The sequence below is a fragment of the Gymnoscopelus braueri genome (assembly GCF_963280865.1).
Source record: "Gymnoscopelus braueri genome assembly, chromosome: 7".
Taxonomy (NCBI): domain Eukaryota; kingdom Metazoa; phylum Chordata; class Actinopteri; order Myctophiformes; family Myctophidae; genus Gymnoscopelus; species Gymnoscopelus braueri.
The window spans coordinates 2,206,507-2,230,196 of NC_137608.1; the positions used below are offsets into that span (position 1 = coordinate 2,206,507).

At 42.1% G+C, this 23,690-nt stretch overlaps 1 protein-coding gene across 4 annotated transcripts in view; it reads right to left on the minus strand.

The window, feature by feature from the left end:
• Positions 1–1,254: 1,254 nt before the first annotated feature.
• Positions 1,255–23,690, minus strand: part of pdzd2 (PDZ domain containing 2) — a gene marked incomplete at its 5' end in the record, with an annotated part of 124,021 nt that continues 101,585 nt past the window's right edge. For 2 of the 4 annotated variants that reach the window (XM_080434368.1, XM_080434371.1), the window contains 14 exons: positions 1,255–3,846; positions 6,291–6,425; positions 8,972–9,104; positions 9,973–10,122; positions 10,844–10,945; positions 11,929–12,046; positions 12,510–12,932; positions 13,610–14,058; positions 14,448–14,845; positions 15,114–16,035; positions 16,526–17,376; positions 19,910–20,054; positions 22,174–22,378; positions 23,145–23,379. In XM_080434368.1, coding sequence (XP_080290494.1) covers positions 3,680–3,846; positions 6,291–6,425; positions 8,972–9,104; positions 9,973–10,122; positions 10,844–10,945; positions 11,929–12,046; positions 12,510–12,932; positions 13,610–14,058; positions 14,448–14,845; positions 15,114–16,035; positions 16,526–17,376; positions 19,910–20,054; positions 22,174–22,378; positions 23,145–23,379 — 4,433 coding nt within the window. In that variant the 3' untranslated portion in view covers positions 1,255–3,679. The remainder of the gene's footprint in view (positions 3,847–6,290; positions 6,426–8,971; positions 9,105–9,972; positions 10,123–10,843; positions 10,946–11,928; positions 12,047–12,509; positions 12,933–13,609; positions 14,059–14,447; positions 14,846–15,113; positions 16,036–16,525; positions 17,377–19,909; positions 20,055–22,173; positions 22,379–23,144; positions 23,380–23,690) is intronic. The other 2 variants (XM_080434370.1, XM_080434369.1) reach the window with 2 other exon arrangements.

Here is a 23,690-nt window from a genome sequence, read left to right on the forward strand (position 1 = left end):
CAGAAATAGCAGATCTACAAGCCCACAAGCTTGTAGATCGGCTATTTTCGGCGAAGATATTTAAAGGTAGGGTAAGTGATTTTCTTTGGTTAAAATAAGTGTTAAATAGCTCTATATTCTGATAGTACTCATTGCTATAGAGTGTTTGTTCAGTAAAAGGAGTCTCCTTGTCTCTCCAGCTCTTTATAAAACAGAAAATGCATTTTCGTTCCAGTTGCAGTTTCATTTCCAATTTTATCCAATCAGGATAGAGAACTCAATCAGGATATAGATTAAAGTGAAATGGGAAGTGATGACACTAAGAAATGAGCAGGCAAAATTGGAACTGGAACACTATAAAAATGAAGCTTAAAAATAGGTAGGCTACTTTCTCCTGATTGGCTGAGATTTTGACACCTACCGGAAAATGTATTTTCTGTTTATTAAAGAGCTGGAGAGACGGGGAGACTCCTGTTACTGAACAAACACTCTATAGCAATGATTACTATCAGAATATAGTGCTTTAACCTTTTAACAAAATACTTTTTGTTTTAACCAAAAAATATCACTTACCCTACCTTTAATGTATAGCGAAAACAGGCGGGCCCCTAGTATAGAGCCACGGGGCACTCCAGTCAAATACTGCATGTATATTTTGTTTAAAGTGATTAAAATAATGAGTTTTGCTTTGTAAGAGCTGATTTCAATACAATTGATTCTTAAACAGAAGCATATTACTGTACATTTTGTTTACAAGAGAATCGACCGTAATGTTATGCAACATTTCATTAGTTGGCTGCAGAAAAATATGACTGTAGTTGGGATTTTGGAGTGCCATTTGCCATGGCCTGCCTGTATCAAGGACCATTCAATTTACCTGAATAAATAAGATTCATATAGTTAACTCAAAAGTTTATTTCAATCGACATTGTCAAAAAACAATGAAGAGCCTGGACACACTTTATAGCCACTATGCTTGAAACAAGTTAAAGGGAGCAATTTACTCTATAATCACCAGTATTAAAGGGCTCTGTAAGTGGTATTTCTTTTTTTAAATAAGTATTATATAGCTTTATATTCTGATAGTAATCATTGCTAGTGTTTGCTCAGTAACAGGGGTCTCCCCGTCTCTCATTTCAGGTCAATTGTATCCAATCAGGAAAGAGAACTCATACAGAGAGAACTCGTACAGAATACAGGATAAACACATGAAATTGGAAGTGATGAAACAAAACAAATGAGCAGAGACACAACTGGAACCGAAACACTATAGCATTGAAACTGTTAAATGGGAGCTGTAACTTAGAAAAGTTGTGTTTTTAACAAACAAATATCACTTACACTACCTTTAAAATGTTCAAAATCAACAGTCAAAAGCAGCCTTATGATGTACATGTACCATATCAGTTCAAACAATTGTGTAATTCAAATCCACATCATTCTCACTCCAAAATGAAAAAAAGAAAGGGTTGTTCTGTAATAATGCATTTGTTTTGAGTGGTGACACCCAGGTCCGTTCATATGGCATGTTGGCCGCGCCTCTAGAGCTCTTTGATGTGCAGGAAAAAAGCCATTCCATGATGATTACATTATTTATACAGTATTTAAACTGTATAACAGCATTATGACAGCATGTGTTGCCATACTGTCTAAGATAGTGGTTGATTTCAAAGATGACAATGAATTAGACGGTGCTATAGTTATAAATTAAGAAAATGCCACAGAGAGATTTGTTCTACACCATACATTACACCCGTTGATATCTCAACCATGAATTTGGAGGCTGTTACGTGCTGATTTCTATTCAAGGACTTTCCTTTGTGTGAAACACATTTTTTTTGCCAACAGAATATAAGGTCCATTGAAAAACGTTTTAATATCAATGCCTTGCTGTATTCAAATTTAGACATTCTCCAAAGACATTTAAAGATTTTCCAGGAATTTTCCAAAAATATATTAATAATAGTGAACATAGCAGATCTAGCTCACACAATATGTCGCGATGTGGGCTTAAGTGGTTAATTCATAATGTTTTTTCCCCTTCCTACAAATGTAGTGGAGACAAAAGTACAATATTTGTCCTTGAAACGTAGTGGAGTGAAAGTCACCCCAAAAAGTATCCAACAATACAAATACAAGTACAGATACTAAAAATACTTACTCAAATACAGTACTCAAGAAAATTTACTTCATTACTGTCCAACACTGGTTATTATCTGGTTTTGATACTGTCTGATGTTGCTTTAATTGGTTATTACCTGATTTTAATACGCCGTTTCCTTGTAGAATCTTCATTGAGCTAAAATCCCTGTGTCTCTAATCCTTTTCAATTGTCTTTATATTTGTATTGTTACAGAATCAGAGCCTCAAATTGATACTTAATAACGTGTTTGTAATCGTGTAAAACTGATCTAAAAAAATAACATTATTTTCTATTATTACTGTAGTGCTTGACTTTATCAGGCACATGGGTTAGGGTTATGCCTGATTTATACTCAGTTGTGCGCTGTGTCTCACACCAAAAATAGCAGATCTGCTATTTGCATTGTGCTACACTGACACACAACTAAGTATAAGAGGACGCCAAGAGTTATGCAAGAGACATGTTGGCCTCTTTGGAATCCAAATGACAAATAACTAATCCGTGACGCTCTATTTGGAACATAAAAAAAGTATCCTTTCCGAAGAAAAAATGTTGAGGTTAGTTGACCATTATGTTGGCAGAGTTATAAGAGTGGTCGAATGAAACAAACGGCATACTCAATCTCAATGCAGCAGCTTGAAGTCCATTCATGTAAAAACTGCTACTTTGTACTATTTTCCACTTGTAGATGCCAACTTCACACCCAAGCAAATTCGCATCAAATCCAACACCGCAATCACACAGCTCCAAGCTCACAGTTCCATTTCAAAGTCTCTGCGCGTTCACTTGATTTACAAAAGGAATGACTTGTCGACGCAGGTGATTGTCATCAGAGTTCTAAGGGGTCGAGCTATTGTAAACAAACGGCAGTTCGGCTATACGCTTTCCTGGGACAAACCGCGGCCGATAATCCAGCATTGTTGACGCCACAGCAGTTAGTGTTCTCACAGTCTGAGTAAAAAAAAAAAACTCCACAGGAAAAAGACACAAAAAGCGGAGAAAGTGCTGCTCTCAGTCTTATATCCACGCCTACGTCCTTCCATCTGGAATGTGACGCACAGCGTCTTTGTGTAGCAGAGTGGACCAGCGCCTCTGCCTGAAGACCAAAAAGCCTAAATATCCCCTTTAGGCAAGTGGTTAAAGATGTTTGGTTTTAGTGGCCTTTCCCACGCCGGGGAGACCCCGGGTTCGAATCCCCGGGCATTACATCGGTGCCGTGACCCGGATCTGGGTTGTCCCCCGGTTGGGGGTGAGCGTAGACAAAAAGCCAAATATCCCCCCCTTGCCAAAGGGGGAACTCCCCTTTAGGCTAGGTGGATACAATGTTCGGCTTTGGCGTCCCTTTCCCGCAACGGGAAGACCAGGGTTCGAATCCCGGGCGTTACATCCGATCTGTGACTCCGGATCGGGTTTTCCCCCGGTTGGAGGGGAGGTGAGTGTAAGCAGTAGAGCCTCTAGCCTGAAGACCAAAAGCCTAATATCTCCCAGGGTTCCAGACCAGGGTTCGAGTCCCCCCGGGGGCGGGGGGGGGGCGTGTCACACATGCTTGCGACAGCGTCACACTGAAGTCCTGGGTTTCCGTAGGAGCAGCGTGACGGCTCCGTCGGCGGTGGATTTGATGACGTTCCAGGCGTCGTAGTGCATGAGGCCCTGCAGCGAGCGGCCGTTGATCGCCAGCACCTCGTCGCCCACGTCGACCGCCCTGGACAGCTCGGCGGCACCCCCTGTTGGCCAAGCAAGGAAACGTTCAGTCGGTCAATTAGTTGTCAGTCGATACAGGTGCAGAAGAATGAACCATTAAACCAGTCATTCTCAACCTTTTTTTTATGTCAAGGACCCCCAGTTTGATATGCATAAAGCTACAGACCCCCATTTGATACTTTTTTTCTAAGCTATGAAGGCAAAAAACTATGACTAAATACACTGACAATTTCGTCGAGAAATAACAACTAGACAAACATGTTAGGGAGAGACAAGTGGTAGTAGAACTAAGACAATTTATTTTATGCGTGGCTGTGCGTGAGTGCTGTAAAGTTCTTTGAATGAATCCCACAGCAATTATTTAACTCCAGAGACTGTTTATTTTCACTTCTTCACTTGGTAACATCAAAGTAATAATGAATATCTTTCACTGACAAACAACATCACTTAACATCTGGGGCTCTCTACTTCAGTGGTGTTTCTAGCATTATGAAATACAAAAGCGCCCCCTGGTGGATCAAATGGAATACAGTCAGATCATAAACATTACAGGTGTCAAGCTCCGAAATCTACAAGCTCACAACGTGTCGCAGAAATAAGGCATTACACATACATACAAAATACTTTTTAGTCGACTAAATCAACTGTAGATTTAGTCGACTAAATCAACTGTAGATTTAGTCGACTAAAATCTTAAAATATTCAGCCAACTAAAACTAGACTAAAAGTAAACCATCTCAAATGACAAATATGACTGAAACTAAATGGAATTTTATTCAAAACACTATGACCAAATCAAAATGTGTTGTCAAAATTAACACTGCAATCTACACTGTGACAATGAATCTACACTGTTAATTTCCCATAAGGGTCCAATTGGTTCCAATTTGTACACTCTGAGAGTTACAGACCTGTAACTCCTGAAGGACCCCTGGGGGTCCCCAGACTCCATGTTGAGAACCAGTGCGCTAAACATTGTTGCAGTACAATGATCATGGATAATATTGTAACTTAATGCATTACAGTAACGCACGGTACTGTAACGTGCAATATAATGTGAAAACTAGATAGATTTGAATTTGAATGTATTAATCAGTTCATCAGGGTTGGATTTGTAAAAAAAGAAAAAAAGGGGGAGGGAAAAACACTTTAGCCCTATAGTTACTTTGTCCTATGGCAAATAGCGAGACAATTTACAATTTAGGCATTTAGCAGACGCTCTTAATCCAGAGTGATTTACAGTAAGCAAGGAAAACACGAGGTAATACATCAAATGCATAGAAATAGTAATCTAGGATCATAGGTAAACCAAGAACATAATTTATCATCAGTCAAAACAGTAGAATATAAAACAAATCAATAATCTGTACATTGATACTATACACACTACATCTACAAGCTACGAGATTGTAGATCTGCTATTTGATTGATTGATTGATTGATCAATTGATTGGTTGATGAATTAAATGGTCAAATTAGGAATAAGTGAGAGAGCGTAGGAACTGCAGGCTCATCCAATCACAACCATCTGAACTCTGATTTGATCGAAGCCAGCTCCACCTGGCTGGTACACTGTACCATGTAAACAAGGCTCAACAGCACCACCCTGTGGTTATAAATGTAAATGATTGAAATGATTGACCACAGCAGTAGTTTTCAAACTTGTTGTGCCCAAGGACAAATATGGGCAAATACAAATCACAAGGCACACCTGTATTAATAGCAATGCCTAAAATAGAGATGCCAGGGTGAATATATAAGATATATATTTTTTACGGTATAGTAATGTGCGTCTGTATTGGGAAATGAGCAGTGGTGGAAAAAGTACACATTTCTTTTACTTAATAAAAGTATCAATACTGCCATGTAGAAATACTCTGTTACAAGTAAAAGTCCGGAATTCAAAATGTAGTTGAGTAAAAGTATAAAAGTATTGGCATCAACATGTACTTAAAGTACCAAAAGTAAAAGTACTCATTATACAGAATTTCCCATTTCAAGTTTTCAAATGTATACAATTATTTTGAAAATAGCAGATCTACAAGCTCACAATGTGTCGCATCGTGACGCATTGTGAGCTTGTAGATCGGCTATTTTCAAATGGCCAAAATGTATATAGGGCTGAAGTGGGTAATGTATGTTTTGTAATAATAATCAAAATCTACAAAGTAACTAGTAACTAAAGTTTTCAAATAAATGTAGTGGAGTAAAAGTATAATATATGCCTCTGAGATGTAGTGGAGTAGAAGTACTGAAAATTGGAAATACTCTAGTAAAGTAAAAAATACCTTAAGTACAGTACTTGAGTAAATGTACTTAGTTACTTTACACCGCTGGTCAACACCTACTCAGGACTCCTGAATCGCTGCTCAGAAGGGCAGGAGGGGAGGAAGGAAAGGATGATTGCAAAGACTTGACATAGTAAATGAATACATTTTGGATAGTTGTATATTGCAGTAACAATGACCTTTAAAGATGCGCTTGACATGCAGCGGTCTGTCTCCTTGCGCTGATGCTCTGCCTCCTTCCAGGCTGAACCCCAGACCTGCACACGTCTTCTGAAGCTCCACCGTCAGAACACCGTCAGGACCCACCTCCACCACTAGAATAAAAACATAAAAAACACCCGTCAGTCAGGGCTGTATTAGCCATTGGGCCGCCGGGGGGCCGTGGCCCAGGGGCCCTTGGCTCTCAGGGGCCCTTCGGGAACTGGGCCGCACTGCCATCGACAATTTACTAAAATAAAATGAATAGGTTAAACACATATCAAATGTGTGGGCCCCTCCTCTGTATTTACAGCAGTGATTCTCGCTGGGTTTGAGGCTCTGACAAGGGCTCCTGGGGCACTTCAAGGCCCCCCCGGGCTGGGGGTCCCTCAAAGTGGGCCCTTTGAGGACCACAAAAAAAAATGGTTCTGCAAAAAAACAACAAAAAAAAACACCTCCACCACTAGACAAAAACATGAACTCATTCACTGCCAAGGGCGACTTTGACCACTTTTAGTTTTTTAGTGGTTTTATAAAAGATCGCGCTGTTGATCACTGATCACTTTCACTTTGTACTCACAAGGATCCGGAAACAACGTCATCCAAAGATTTCCGCCTCCGTCCACTTCCTGTTTAGATTTTTCTTGGAAACGGCTGTATCTTGAGTTGACTGTTTGTGCCCTGGATTTCGCGAGACATGTTATTTTCAACGTGCCGCTAGTGTTCGTTCTCTGGGCGATGCACACTGGGCGATGCACCCGGTATGGGTGTGTTTACTAACGGCCAGATGAGCGATAATAATGGATAAAACATTTCTGTGGCCAGTTGAAAAGGTAATTAAAAGCGTGCATTTTTGGCTAGAGATGGTATATTCACATGCTGTTACAATCCAAGGGGCCATCTCGGGTGGAATATTTTTTCTCTGGGCGACGTACACGGGTACCGTGTGTGTTTACAAACGGTCAGATAAGCGATCATAACGGATATACATTTTCTGTGACCAGTTGAAAAGGTATTAAAAAAACGAGGATGAGGATGAATGCATTCTACTAGGCATGTAACGATTTATCGTATATCGATTTAAATCGATTCAAAGTGGTGACAATTTAAATCGATGCAATAAAATATGACATCGCGATGCAACCAGCAGAGGGCGCAATCGAGTCAAGACTCCCTCCCTTGTTATCCGCCTACTAGTTTTTTCCCCTCAGGGCCACCATAGCTGCCTCGTTGGTCTCTACTTCACTCACTCAACGGCAGGCTATGAACGGCAGAGAGGGGTTCACGTCCTCTCAGGCTATGAAATCTAAACAACTAGGCGATCGCACTGCATAAAGAGGGAAATGTGCGTCGCATGTAAACATGTTTATTTGATTGATGAATAGCCCAAACTATACCGTTTACCCCCTCCCCCGTCTGACGACGTTGCTAGGCTGTAGAGTGCAATGAATAATAATCTAATTTAACAATTGTATCAGACTGCTGACAACGTCAAACTCCTTTCAACACTGTCTTTCAGATATATAGCGAATTTCATTGATACTACTAATCAATTAATTCTTATCTAATCTCATTTGGAGCAGTTTAAAACAGTTTCCCTTATTACATAAATGTGTTGTTTTATACAGAATGCTGAGAATGTAGCAGAGATTAAAAAAAATAACTTGTAAATCCCAAGGCAAAGCCTTAGTTTGTTTATTTGAAGAGGTTTTCTTTATAATTTATTTCATCTGGGATAGATGTTTCAAAATCCATTTATTTATTTAGGTTTATTATTTATAGACTTATATATTTAAAGTTATTATTTTACAAATAAAAAAGTATATGTCTTAATGTGTCAGTTAATGCATGTACCTCATGAATAAAAAGGCTTTATTTAATTTCATATATTAAAAAGAGGAAAAGAGAAAATATAGTTTTTAAAAAATACATGATTTTTGTAAAATAAATAATCAAGGTTTTTAATAAATGTGCTAAAAAAATCGTGAGAAAATCGTGACAAATCGTATCGTGAACCTCGAATCGTGATTCGAATCGTATCGTGAGTTGAGTGAATCGTTACATGCCTACATTCTACTATTTTGCCACTGTGGAACACCCAAGCAACCAGCCATCAAACTTTGCGACTGCCTAAATTTCATTGAAAATCACCCTAAAAGAGCACCTGTCATGGGTGCCATCCCATTACACATTTTCTGCAATTGGAAATGCACCTGGAGTGCTCTCTCTCGGACATTCGGAAAGTCGGAGTGTCGGCGATCGAACATTCACAGCACTGACTCACCAGTTCTTTGAGAGTCTTAACGTTCATGACAAGACAATGGTCAGGTTAAGTTTCATTGCAAAATGCGATGGTTGAATAGCCTTCTTCTAGAGGCTATTCAAACACGTATCTTCAGTACCTCTAAAGAAACAGGTTATAGCTAATCATCATGTTTATCCGTAGCAGATACAAGCTCGTAGTGCGGCACTGAGTGCCTCGCTACGAGCTAGTAGATCTGCTCGTAGCTTTTGAAAAATCTTGAAGATTTTGTGCAAATCTTTGAATACATATATTTTTTTGAAACATTTTTAACTCAAATCTTTGCTTCTGGAGGTCCCTGGAACAAAATATTTTACAAATGTTTGCTTTAAAAATATATAAATATTCAAAGACACTCACCTGCTCCCGTGTCCACAGTCTTCTCGTTGGAAGACAGCGAGGTGCGTCCAGGACGGCCCAGCAACACGTCGTGTCGGGGGGAGGAGACGCTCGTATCGCCGTTATCGCTGCCTCTGCGGATGACCACCAGGGCCTGGGTGGACAGCAAGGTGACTAATGTTAGAACTAAAACTAACAGAATGACTAAAACTAGAATCGACACAAAACATGTTAGTTAACTAACTGAAATAACAAATAAAAACGAAGCTTTACAAAGAAAACGTATAGCTAATTGAAACTGCATTGTGTTTGCGAAACAAACTAAAACGAATTGAAATGATAGAGGAAATGTCCATAGTTTTAGTCTTCGTCAAGATTTCATACATAAGCCTAATATTCTCCAACATTTTTTAAAATCTTTGAAAATTGTGAAAATAGCAGACCTACAAGCTCACAACAAGATTGTAGATCGGCTATTTTCACTATTTGTCTGAACTTTTTGAATCTCACCCCTGGGAAATGCTAAACATAAATAAATAATTGCTATCCCTAAAACTAATCAAAACTAAAACTAAGCCTTTTCAAAATAGATTCATAAACTAAACAAGCAAACCCACTTTGAAAACGAATCAAAACTAAATGGAAATTGAAAACATTAAAAGTACAAATGAAATAAAAACTAAAGAACTTTTCAACACTCTAATAACTTAACCCAGTGGTTCTCCAACTTTTCCATGTCAAGGACCCCCAAAATGATATGTATTTGGCCGCGGATCCCCATCTCAAATATTATAGCAGATCTATAGCAGATCTACTATAGATCTACAAGCTCATAGCCCGGCACTCGGTACCGCGCTATGAGCTTGTAGATCTGCTATTTTTGAATAGCCAAAGTATAAAAGGTTAAAGTGGTTAACATGATTGTGATGCTATATTAACACATTTTGCTGGGGACCCCCTGGAACCCCCCGAAGGATCCCTGGGGGTCCCCGGACCCCACTTTGAGAACCAATAACCCTAACCTGTGTGGACAGCCTGGCCTGGTGCAGGCAGGACAGGGCCTGGCCATGTGCGCTGCCCTCCAGACTGGTACCGTTGATGGAGAGGACGCTGTCTCCTCTCTGGATGGTTCCTTCAAGGCCCGACACCCCTTTGGTGAAGACACGATGAACCTGTGCCAACAAAGTTATATAGGTGCTGTAAGTGCTGTCATTTTTTTTGTTCAAACTAAAAGTTTGTTGTTAAAAAGTTAAAGCTCTATATTGTGATAGTAATCATTGCTATAGAGTGTTTGTTGAGTAACAGTGTTAAATCGCTCTATATTGTGAGAGTACTGATCGCTATAGAGTGTTTGTTGAGTAACACTGTTAAATAGCTCTATATTGCGATAGTAATCATTATGCTTAGAGTGTATGTTCAGTAACAGTGTTAAATAGCTCTATATTGTGATAGTAATCATTGCTATAGAGTGTTTGTTGAGTAACACTGTTAAATAGCTCTATATTGCGATAGTAATCATATGCTTAGAGTGTATGTTCAGTAACAGTGTTAAATAGCTCTATATTGTGATAGTAATCATTGCTATAGAGTGTTTGTTCAGTAACAGTGTTAAATAGCTCTGTATTGTGATAGTAATCATTGCTATAGAGTGTGTGTTCAGTAACAGGGGTCTCACCGTCCTCTCTTGTATTCATAGCAAAACTATTTATTTTGCATATATTTTTGCACAACACCGTTGTAGGGCCTAAGTAGTTAATCGGACTAGTCTATTTGGTCAATTATAAAAATACAAAATAATCTATTAGAATGTTTTCATGACGATTCATTAATAAAAATACAAATTAAAATAAATACAAATAAAGAGTAGTTGTTGTTGTAGCATACTGTACTTACAACTATGTTCTTCTGCTCTAGATCCACTCCACCAGCGATGCTGAAGCCCAGTCCAGAGCCCTCCTCTTTGTTCAGGACCACGAAGTGAGTGTCATCTTTACTCTGTGGACATTTGACATACATTTCATCAGTGGTGGAAAAAGTACTCAAATGTTTTACTGAAGTCAAATATCAATACTGCAACGTAGAATTACTCTGTTACAAGCAAAAGTCAGGAATTAAAAATTTACTTGAGTAAAAATACAAAAGTATTGGTATAAAAATGTACTCAAAAGTAAAAGTTTGAAAATAGCCGATCTACAAGCTCACAACGCGTCGCGATGCGACACGTTGTGAGCTTGTAGATCGGCTATTTTCAAATAGATAGTAACTAGTAACTTAAGTTTTCAAGTAATTGTACTGGAGTAAAAGTACAATATTTGCCTCTGAGATGTAGTGGAGTAGAAGTAAAAGTTAATTGAAGCTCACAGTGAGCTTGTAGATTGGCTATATTTGAAGGGATGAAGTATATAAAATAGGGCTCGAGTGTTCAGTAAAACGTATACATAATATTTGCCCCTGAGATGTAGCGCAGTAGAAGTATAAAGTTTGATATTGATCAATATGGAAATTGATATAGGTAAAGTAAAAAAAGAAAATAATTACTCTAACTAGACCATACCCGGTGAAGGGCGCCGGCGAAAGTAGTTGCAAACTTGGGGTTATTGCAAGTCCTGTCGCGCGGTTTCTCCCCCCCCCCCCCTCCTCCCCCCGCGGGTCCCATCGCGGCACCCCCCGTGGTCACCCCTCCCCACGGGCAACCGCGCGAAACCTGGCAACGTTATCTCCCATTGTTTGACACATAAACGCAAATAAGAAGCTGAGATTTGATGAAATTGAAAAACGGGCTTCGCAGTTAAGTTCAGATGGTAATGGTCAATGGCTGTGTGCAAAATCAGAGCAATTGCTCCAGCCACTGAGGAGAACCGGGCAGCTTCACCATGAGACGACTACAGACACGACTACTACACGACTACAGAGGTTTGTCAAATTATAGGAGGATACAGTATTAGAGTAAAAGTACTTAGTTAGGGGAGCTGTCGTACCTCAGAGAGAGCCTTGGTCTCCTGCAACAGGGACAGGACATCTGACTTGGTGGTGAGAGAAGACAGCACCGTCTGCAGCTTACTCTGCTTGACCGGAGAACCGGCCAGCTCCCTCAAACTGCAAGCGCATGCACACACACACACACACACACACACACACACACACACACACACACACACACACACACACACACACACACACACACACACACACACACACACACACACACACACACACACACACACACACACACACAGTTGTATTACTGTAGTGTACATTTTAGGAAAGCATTACAATTAGCAGAAAATTGCCAGAAAATAGCTGATCTAAAAGCTTGCAAATATATGTTTTGTAATAATAATCAAAATCTGCAAAGTAACTAAAGTTTTCAAATAATTGTAGTGGAGTAAAAGTACAATATTTGGTTCTGAGACGTAGTGGAGCAGAAGTAAAAGTATTGGAATTTGGAGATACTCAAGTAAAGTACAAATACCTCAAAATTGTACTTAAGTACAGCCCTTGAGCAAATGCACTTAGCTACTTTACACCACTGTGTTTAGATAACTCTATTCCTTCTTACCTGATGGACCATCCACACACAACGTCTGCCTGCTGTCCATGCGTCCGGCTACCCTGAAGAAAGTCTTCACCGGACACATCTCCCTCACCTAACCTGCTGAGATCAACTCCCGTGACCACCAGGGGGCAGGCTGCTTGTCCCGGGGAGCAGGCCTCGGCGGGCCTGCTAGGCTGGATCAGCAGTTCCGTCTTATAGACGGCCGTTCCTCCTCCCGGGTCGGTGCTGAACACCTCCGTGCAGAGCTTGTCCAGGTCGGGCATGCTGAGCGCCCTCAGCTCGCGCAGCCTGGTGCGGGAGAGATGGCCGTGGCCCCTGTGCTTGCTCCTCAACACGGGCGGGGTCTGGGGGGCCACCACCAACAGCCCCTCGGGAATCCTGGGAACCCCGTCAGGAACTCTGTCCTTGGACACCGGAGCTGAGCTGCTTAGGGAAAATGACCGTGGTTTGAGTCTTTGTCCATTTATTCCATGCATAAGCCTATAATATTGTTGTATTGGTATTGGTTGTATATATTATGAAATCTATCTTCCAGTTGTTTAACTGTGCCAGTTTTAACTGTGAATACTTTTTTCCTTCTTGATGGTATGTTTTTTATTACATAATACATTTTCTGACCTTGCACGTGACAAATGCAAAATAACCGAAAAAATATAAAAACACATTAATAAAACTAACACTAAACCTAATAAAAAAATAAAAGAAATTAAAACATTTTCACAAAACAAAAACTAAGCAAAGTAACAAACCCACTTTACAACCTCACTGAAATGTATCAGCATGATTCTCAACATGGGGTCCCGGGACCCCTCAGGATTCCTTGAGGGGGCTCCAAATAGACCCTTATGGGTCTGTGAGTGTACAGATGGAACCAAATGGAGCCGTGTACACTCTCAGAGTCAAATAAACACTGAGAGGTCCCAGAGATAATAATAATAATAATACATTGGGGGTCCGTGGACCAATGCGTGGACCAATGCATATCACACTGGGGGTCCATGAAAATTTGGACCCCCAAAAAGGTTGAGAAACACTGGCATGAAGTGAATAATAGAATAAAATGAAAACACAAACATAATGAAAAATCCAAAAACTATACTAACCTAAACGAGCTGCAGCTGGGAGGAGGAGGAGGGGCCAACAGGGGGTCCATCAGCATGAGCCCAGAGGGAGACGCGGGCACAAAGGGGATCAGGTTCTCCACGCAGGAGCTGAGACTCCGCCGCAGCAACGCGCGGCTCTCGACCGCCACGCTGCTCGCCGACTCCACGTAGCCGGACAGCCGGCGGTTCAGCGGCGGCCGGCTGGCCTGCAGGGCGTAGGACTGGATGTCGATGAACCGGAGCACCGGCTTGTCGAACGTGGCCAGGTTCTCGAAGGACTTGATCCTCTGGCGCACGGAGAACGGGTTGGGGTCGCCGGCGCCGGCGGGCAAGGCCATGTCCGTGGACAGACTCCGCCTTTCCATCGCCTTGAGGAACAACCGCGACCGGCTGGACTTGAGAGCGTCGTCCGTCGTGGCCACGCAGCCTTTCGAGGCCTTCGCGTAGGGCTGTCACGATTACAAATTTAAGCTGATGATTAATTGTCACTCAAATAATTTAATTGTGTGATTGGCATTGAACATTGGAGCATAGGAATACACATTTTATTTCTGTTTGCCTTTTAGGCTTCGGAATAGAACATTTCACGGGGCAGATGTGACAAATAATTAAATATACAAAGAAATTGACATATTTAATAATTTTATACATGTAAAAATAGCACAAATAGCTGATCTACAAGCTTACAACGCGTAACTTTGTGACGCGTTGTAAGCTTGTAGATCAGCTATTTTGCTATTTTTTATATTTGAAAATGTTTGAAAGTTTTTCAACATGGAAACGATTATGACGAGTATGCAAAAATAATTGCGATTATCTCAAATAATTACAGGCCTACCTTCGTGTCTAAAGGTCCGTTAATGGCGAAGGAAAAGGCTTCGTTTGCGGGATCGGTCGAATTCGCCGTCGCCGCCATGTCGTTGGGTGTTTGGAGTTTTAGTATGGAGCTGGCGGCGGACGCGAGCCTCGCGTCGGTCCTTCCGTTGACTTCGTGGTGGAGAGACGGTGGAGCGCTCTGGGACGGCTTGGCGTCTTTCGCTGCGGCGGGTTCTTTCCGCACTAGAACCGGCGTGGAGGAAGATGAGGAGGACGTGGAGGACGACGGTACCAGGCGGACCTCTATGAAGGTCCGCTGGGTGGCGGGGGGCTCCGGCACCTGGGAAGCACCGTGTTCTCCTTCACCTGAGTGGGACTCCTTATTCCTGGAGTGTGAAAGAGGAGCGTCTAAGGCAGAACCTGCAGATGAGATTACATTAGATTACATTAGATTACATTGTACTAGACCATACCCGTGTCCGCGCATACACGGCCGCGATCATCTCCAAAAGTAAAAGTACTCATTATGCAGAATGTCCCATTTAAAATGTTCTAATGTATAAAAATCTTTTGAAAATAAATAGATCTATAAGCTCGTAAGCTTGTAGATCGGCTATTTTCTACAGTACTTGAGTACATGTACTTTGTTACTTTCCACCACTGCAAGAGAGCCGGTCTTGGCCTTTACCTTGTCCTGTGTCATTGACTTCACTCCAAGCCAGGCTGCTGCATCTGTCCGACTCTTTCCCGCTCTTCAAACTGCTGGGAACGGTCGCTTTCTTGGCTTGTAACTTGGGGGACCGCGGCACCGGGGAAACGTTGGCTTTCCTCAGAACCGGACTTTCTGCTCTGGCGGGTCTCGGGGACGGGGGCTGCTCTTGCGGCTTGCTTTTACTCTTAACGGTCAGACCCTTCAGTTTGGGAGTGTTCGAGAACGGCCTGCTCTGAGCTTTGTCCATGAGTCTAAACTTGCTGCTCAGCACGGGCGAGTCCGAACCAACGAGCGACTTCACCCCTGCCGCCTTCAGCGAGGGACTAGAAGGGACGTGAGGGATCGTTCTGGAGTCCGGCGAAGCCGCGGCTTTCTCGCTATCCTTGTCCCGTGTCGTTAGGGACGGCGATGACCGCGCGCCCGGTCGGCCGTTGCTCAAGACGGAGGACTTCAAGTCCACCATAGGCGAGTGCGGCGGCGTCTGCGCATTCGACTCCTTAGCGGAAGCTGAGGTATTCGCGTGCAACCTCGCCACCCTCTCCTGACTCCGCGGTGTGACGTGATGGTGGCATCTGTCCGACGTCCTTTCCTGTCTCCGCGGCGGGGTGGTGGCGACGTGGCATACGTCCAGCTCCGTCGAGGGGCAGACGCTTAAACACACGGGTTTAAGTCCGTTGGCACCACTGACGTGGCACTGGGACTCTGGGGAAGGCACGGAGGTTGAGGTTGCGTTGGTGGAAGACGTTGATGCCTCTTGGCTGGAGGAGGCTTTGGGCTCCTCGGCTACGGTGGCACCTGAGGACTGGCCGGGGCGTAGGGAAGCCACCGTGGATCCCTGCGACGACACGGCAGCGGGTTGAGGCACCTCAGTGTTTGTGCTGCTGGCTGAGGTCATATTCTGGGGGAAAAGACAAGGAGACGTCTGTTAAACCAGTGGTTCTCAGACTTTTTCATGTCAAGGACCCCCAAAATTATGTGTATTTGGCCCACGGACCCCAATCTCAAAATATTTTGTTCCAGGGAACCCCACAGAAGCAAAGATTTGAGTTACAAATGTTGTCTTTAAAAAAATATATATTTTTTTTTAACTCGTTGTGAGCTTGTAGATCGGCTATTTTCAAATAGCCTAGGTATAAAATAGGGCTAAAGTGGTTAATGTATGTTTTATAACGTAATAATTTATATCTGCAAAGTAACTAGTAACTCAAGTTTTCAAATAATTATAGTAGAGTAAAAGTACAATATTTGCCTCTGAGATGTAGTGGAGTAGAAGTAAAAGCATCGAAAATTGGAAATACTCCAGTAAAGTAAAAGTACCTCAAAATTGTACTTAAGTACAGTACGTGAGTAAATGTACTTAGTTACTTTACACCACTGATAATAACAACCTTGGTCTGAAGTCGGCTGGGGGCGCCGGTGGGTCGCTGGGCTTCGCCGAAACACATCTCCACTTCCTCCTCGTCCGTGTCTGCCGATCGCGCCGCTGTGTCGGCCAACACCTGGCTGTTGTCCGTGGCCGAGTCGCTCTCGCTATCGCTATCGCTGTCATCCGCCACATACATGTGCTTAGAGGCCTCTGCTTCAGACCTCTCTTTACCCGCGTCTTTGGGACAACCGGAGCCGCCGCTCTCCTCCACGAGAGGACAAAAGTTCCTGGAGTAATTGTTTAAAAAGGTTTTGCCCACGGCCTGAAGGCAACCTTTATTGTTCTCTGTATCCAATATGGAGAAGTCCAGAACGTCAGACTGTGGTGAAGCGCGAGCGCTATCGTCTTTTTCCCTCTCGGGCGGCGTTGCGCCGCGTAGGCTCGCGTAACCGGGTAAAGTCTCATTAATGTTCATTTGAGAGTTCGTACTTGTACCATTAACGGTAATTTGGGAGCTTGTACTTGTGCCATTAATGGTCATTTGGGAGCTTGTACTTGTGCCATTAACAGTAATTTGGGAGCTTGTAATTGTGCCATTAACAGTAATTTGGGAGCTTGTACTTGTACCATTAACGGTCTTTTGGGAGCTTGTACTTGTACCATCGGAGGAGCTTAGTTCTGATATGATATCGTCTATATTTGTGATGGGTATTGGAGAGTCATTGCGGGTCTGTGCATTGGGCTGGGGATCTGCGTGCGGTGGAGCATTCGCTGGGTTTTGGCTGGCCGTCGGTCTGTCATCGGTCGGTTCCTGGGAGGGTGTGGGAGGGTCCGCTCCCGATGACATCATTAAACTGGACAGACGGTCTACAGCTGCAAGGGGAAGAAGACAAAAAAAGAGACATTTCAGCCACTAATCTAAAGGACCGTCTACACACCAAGCACTATAACTGTAACTGTAACTGTAACTGTAACTGTAACTGTAACGATAACGATAACGATAACGATAACGATAACTATAACTACAAGCTATAACTATATTGATCACCATTGTCGTCATATATTGCTCTAAATCGTGTTTATTTTTTTGGGGGGTCGGGAGAGATCTGATGTTAATAGTGTTAGAACACTATGTAACGTGTCTGTCTTGAATGAAGTCTCGCTTTTGCGCCACTTCTGGTCGGAAGTTATTATTTTTTTCCTATCTCCGTTGAGGACAGCGGTCACGGACAATATTCCATGATTTTTCAAAGGTACAGTAAAACCGCTCGTTTTCACTGGCAGTAGTGGCACACTATTACACTATTGCAGTTAAAGAGTTAATCTAAAGATTCCAATGGGATTCTAGAAGAAAAGCTAACTAGCAAAGCAAGCAGCTAAATAGAAGGGATGGGGGTGGAGGGGGGGGGGGGGGGGGGTAGTAGCATATCTACCATTAGCTACTGGGGGGGGGAGAAATAAGTAAAATATTCACCATGGATACAAAGCCAGCTGTGTGCAGGTATTCCGTTTGGGGGGGTGAGGGGGGGTGTGGTCCTACATCTTAGAGCAGCGTGGGGGGGTTAAGAGACACACTGCTCTATTTAATGGACGTCCCATCACATAACTAAACCCACAGTCCCCCAAAACCAGGACAGATCGTCTCTGTTGAGTGGAAACCTTGTATGTCCAAAAGAACGTTACTTTTCAAGAAAAAAAAAGAAAAAAAAGAACCTGTGTTCCAATGGAGCCATTGCAGTTATTATTTAGTCATAAATAAGTAATTGAAAAAACACGGCCCCCTCATGTATTAGAAGGACAACATCAGTCACCAGAACCAAGGAACAGGTGTTTTCGATGAATCTATCATGGTTAGAATGGAGTTTGAAGTTAAAATGGCAAATTGTTGTGGCGTTTTGAAGCTTTAACAACACACTGTTTAGAAAAATAATTTCTCTCAGTTTGCCACTTGCCAGTTTTACAGACTCTTGTTTTCTAAGCTCAGGCCTCATTTAAGTTATTTGGTGAAGTGTGCCAAGCATGTTTTGCTTCCCAAGTTAGGTTTTTTATAGGAAGGGGGCGAGTCTGATAAAATAATAATCAAATATCTAAATATCCCTTTAACCCATTAAAACCAGGAAAGCATCTGTGTCATTTTTTATTTTAGCTATATGTACATTGGTTGGCTATTCAAAAATAGCAGATATACAAGCTCATGGCTTGTAGATCTGCTATTTCTGAAAAATCGCAGAACATTTTTAACATTCTTTAAAATTTTAGTAAATTCCTCAGATTTTTTTCTAAAATCTTTAACTCAAATCTTTGCTTCTGGGGGTCCCTGGAACAAAACATTTTGAAATGGGGGTTGGCTGCCAATTACATATAGTTTTGGGGGTCCTTGAGCAAAACAAAATTAAATATGAAGATATGAGGTTTCAGCCCAACTGTGAAGATATCTACTGATGTCCAGGGATAATAGTAGTTGGGGAAAACATGGGCACTAAACATGGGTGGCAATATTAATTCCTAATTTATACTTGTGTTTACTTTTTTCTCTATTTCCTGAAAAGTAACCATTGTGGACAAACAAGGTTTCCACCCGACAGAGACAATATCAAAAATAACTTTTGTTTAATTGACACTAGTGACACAGTGTGACTTTAAAGGGCCATTCTCACCAAGCACCATAACTATAACAATAACTATAAATGTATAGTTTAAAAAAAGTCAAGTTGATGGTAGAGTTCACATCACAACTACAACAAAGACAACGGTGAATGATATAGCTATAATTATCGTTACGGTGCTTAGCGCGAACGGCCCTTAAGCCCTAATTTATGCTCTGGTACAACGTGCCGGAAAGCGGTCGAGAACAGCCGACCTACAAGCTTGTAGATCGGCTATTCTCGACGCGAGACAACCCCCGCGCGGCGAAGTGCAAATAGGCTCTATGCACAGCAGCCATATTGGAAAGAAATTGGGCCTCTTCCTTAACTTCCTTCACAGGTGTTAGCAATGATACTAATGAAGGCTCAGTTCCATTTAGTGTAACACAGTGGTTCTCAAACCTTTTAAGGACCCCATACACTGAGAGTATATAAATGTAGAGAGTTTATAAATGGAACCAAATGGACACTTACGGGTCCATTTGGTTCCATTTATACACTCTCAGAGTTACACACCAGTAAGGGAACATTTGGAACCCCCTCAAAGGTCCCTGGACCACACTTTGAGACCCACTGGTGTAGCAGAGTGTTTCCAGTGAGCCAACATGCACAATATCATCACCCTGACTCTGTTCGAGAATGGAACAGAGCCTTCATTAGTATCATTGGTAACACCTGTGAAGGAAGAATGGAAGAGGCCTAATTTCTCTCCAAAATGGCTGCTGTGCATAGAGCCTATTGGGCATAAAGTGTCTTCTCACCTGAAACGGGTCTCTTGATCTCGAGGCAGAGGGTGACGGGGAGGCTGTGCATGAGGTCACAGATGTCTTGATAGCTGGAAGAGGACACCAGCGTGTCCCCGATCGCCACGATCTCATCGCCCACACTCATCTTCCCCATGGATTCCTGGGAAGAACGGGACATTCAAGAAAGGGACAGATTTAGCAACAACATAGCCTCGATCTCCAGGCTTTTATTGTTTAGTTTTGCTAAAAAATAAAAGCCTGGCCCAGCGAGTCGGTGTACTCGGTATGAGGAAGTGTTTCATTTCCCAACCAACCAGAGTGCAGTGGGCGTCGCTCGTAATGTTGTGTTAACGGGGCGGGGGTTGACGGACAGATCGGTGAACCAATGGGATCAGGCGCAATCTCTTGCCGGCTCTATACACCCGCCCCTCTATACACAAAATCAGGAGCGTTGGGGCAGCCTAGCAACAACAAGGCTGCTGCTTTTTCAGTGGTGGATACTGGTAAACGAAGCACATTTACTTGTTTTATCCCTTTAAAGGTAGGGTAAGTGATTTGCTTTGGTTAAAATAAGTGTTAAATAGCTCTATATTCTGATAGTACTCATTGCTATAGAGTGTTTGTTCAGTATTAGGAGTCTCCTTGTCTCTCCACCTCTTTATTAAACAGAAAATGCATTTTTGTTTCAGTTTCAGTTTCATTTCCAATTTTATCCAACCAGGACAGAGAACTCAATCAGGATATAGATTAAACAAGTGAAATTGGAAGTGATGATACTAAGAAATGAGCGGACAAAATTGGAACTGGAACACTATACAAATTAAGCTTAAAAATGGGTACTTTCTCCTGATTGGCTGAGATTTTTACACCTACCGAAAAATGTATTTTCAGTTTATTAAAGAGCTGGAGAGACAGGGAGACATCTGTTACTGAAAAAACACTTTATAGCAATGATTACTATCAGAATATAGTATTTTAACCTTTTAACAAAATACTTTTTGTTTTAACCAAAAAATATCACTTAGGCCTACCCTACCTTTAAGTACTCATACTTAAAGGTATAATATTTAACTTTGCTCCGTGTTGACATAACAAAACAGTAAATACATTTCTTTACCTATCATTTCCCTCTATAGCAGTGTTGATTTTGACGGCACATTTTGATTTCGTTTTAGTCATAGTTTCTTTAAATAAAATACCATTTAGTTTTAGTCATATTTTATATTTTTTATCTGAAATGTTTTAGTTTTTGTCTAGTTTTAGTCGACTAAATATCATAAGATTGTAGTCGACTAAATGTACAGTTGATTTAGACGACTAAAATCTATTTTGGCGGTGCCTTGATGGTGTCGTAATGTCAGATTTTACACTTGGTTGCGTGCTGAAAATAGCCGATCTACAAGCTCACAAAGCTTGCGTTGTGAGCTTGTAGATCTGCTATTTTCAGAGCGCAACACCCGAGCATAAAATGACTTGTCTTAGTTCTACTGGATCTCTTCTCCACTCGACCCTCCTTAACATTGTATTTGTTGACGAAATTGTCAATAAATGTAGTCTTAGTTTTAGTCATCATAGCTTAGTTTTGATTTAGTTCGTCATAGTTTTAGTCGACAAAATCAAGGGTCCATTCTGTTCCATTTGTACGCTCTCAGAGTTATTGGGGTCCTTGAAGTTAATAGGTTTGAGAACCAAAGACTTGCATGGTAGGTCAGTGGTTCCCAAACTGGGGGTTGGGTCCCCAAATGATTTCAGGTGGTCCCCAGATGATTAGCTTAATGTGCAACATTGTTTTCGCACTCAACAGTAAACAAACCAACATACTGTATAAGTGCATACAGGGTATCTGCACATTTCTAAAGTTACAATTTAAGGACTTTTAAGACCTTTTTAACCTTGAAAATGAAAAAAGAAATAAACTAATTATAAGACCATTACTATGTCAAAAGTAATCAACAAATTATACTATGGAAATGGTTTGGCCAAATTGTCAAATATTACCTAAGAAAGAGGCACACATTTTGAAAATAGACGATCTTCATGCTCACGTTGCGAGGCGTTGTGAGCTTGTAGATCAGCTATTTTATTGAGGTTGAGAACCCCTTGGTCTAGGTCAGCGGTTCTCAAACTATGGGTCGCGACCCAAAGTGGGCTCAGATAGATCGCGATGTAACGTTACCGTGCGGGACGCCAAAAAAAATCCCATAAAATATGGGGTTGTGGTATAAAAAAGTTTGAGAACCCCTGCCCTTGGTGTTGTGTGTGTGTGTGTCAATGCGTACCCTCTCTGCGGCCCCTCCGGGTCTCAGCCCGGTGACCACCACCCTCACAGGGGACGACTTGATCTCCAAGTCCAGGCCGAACGACTCGTCCTCGCTCCTCCTCAGCACCACCGCGTCGATGGTGCACACGCCCGCCAGCTCGCCGCCGGGCTCCGCCCCCTTCCTGCTGTGCTGGGGGTGGGCTGCGGACCAACCCGGTGACCTGCTGGGATTAGGGGACGAGACCATCATGGATTTTGGACGGTACGATGAGAGTGACAGAAATAATCACGATTATTAAGCAGAATTTTCTTTCCAGAACAGTATGTGGATGTATGAAATCACATTTGTCACAATCATGATCGCATTTTGTAAATTAGAGCAGGGGGTTCGGGACCCCTAGGGGGTCCTCAGAGTTACTACAGGGGTGCCGCCAAATCTTTGTGTTGTGTTTTTTTTTTTACATTAACCGTCTGAACCCTAGCATCCCTATTCTGAGGAGAACTTTAGCGCGAGGCGTTGTGAGCTTGTAGATCTGCTATTTTTGGCAAAGAGGTATGGAAAAAGGAGCAGACCAAGTAAAAAAGAAGATTAATCTGCAACACAATTTTATACAATATAGAGGGGGTCTCTGCTTCATCTCTCTCTCAGCTAGGGGGTCCTTGGCCAGAAAAACGTTGAAGACCCCTGAATTAGAGGTTTTATTATATGTGAATGTCTTCTTCATTAGAAGACATTTGTAGAGGTTAAAAATGTTCGCTTTAAAAAACATATCTATTCAAAGATTTGCACAAATGTACACGCTTAAAAAAATATATATAGCAGATCTACAAGCTCGGTGCCGCACTATGAGCTTGTAGATCTGCTATTTTTGTATAGCCAAAAGTATAAAATAATGGTTATAGCTGAAATCTAAAATGACACGGCATGCGTTCCAGGATTGAATGTGTTAATAGTAAAACCGGTTAATTGTCACATGATCACATCCCTACCTGGGATTGGCCGCTCCTCCTCCTGCTGCTTGGGGCGAGGTGGGAGATGGCTCGTCACCTTTGACCTTGGGCTGCTGGGTCAGGCTGGGGGCCTCTATGCTCATCATGCTCTTGACGCGCGTGACGGCCTTGTGCTCCAGCTTGGGCGAGCGCTTGGACTCCACCTGGCCCACGTCTCGGCTCGGGAGGCTGTCCTTCTTCACGCTCAAGCTGCCAGAGACGGGGACCACGCCACCTAGGGGTTTGTCAACGGTCATGACATGTTAGTTGACGATTAACCAGTGGTGGAAAAAGTATACTCAAATGTACTTGAGTAAAAGTACAAAAGTATTGGTATCAAAATGTACTTAAAGTACCAAAAGTAAAAGTACTAAAACGTTTGAAAATAGCAGATCTACAAGCTCAAGCTTGTAGATCTGCTATTTTCAAATAGCCTATACTGTAGGTATAACATAGGGCTGAAGTGGTTAATGTATGTTTTATAACGTAATAATTTATATCTGCAAAGTAACTCTAGTTTTCAAACAATTGTAGTGGAGTAAAAGT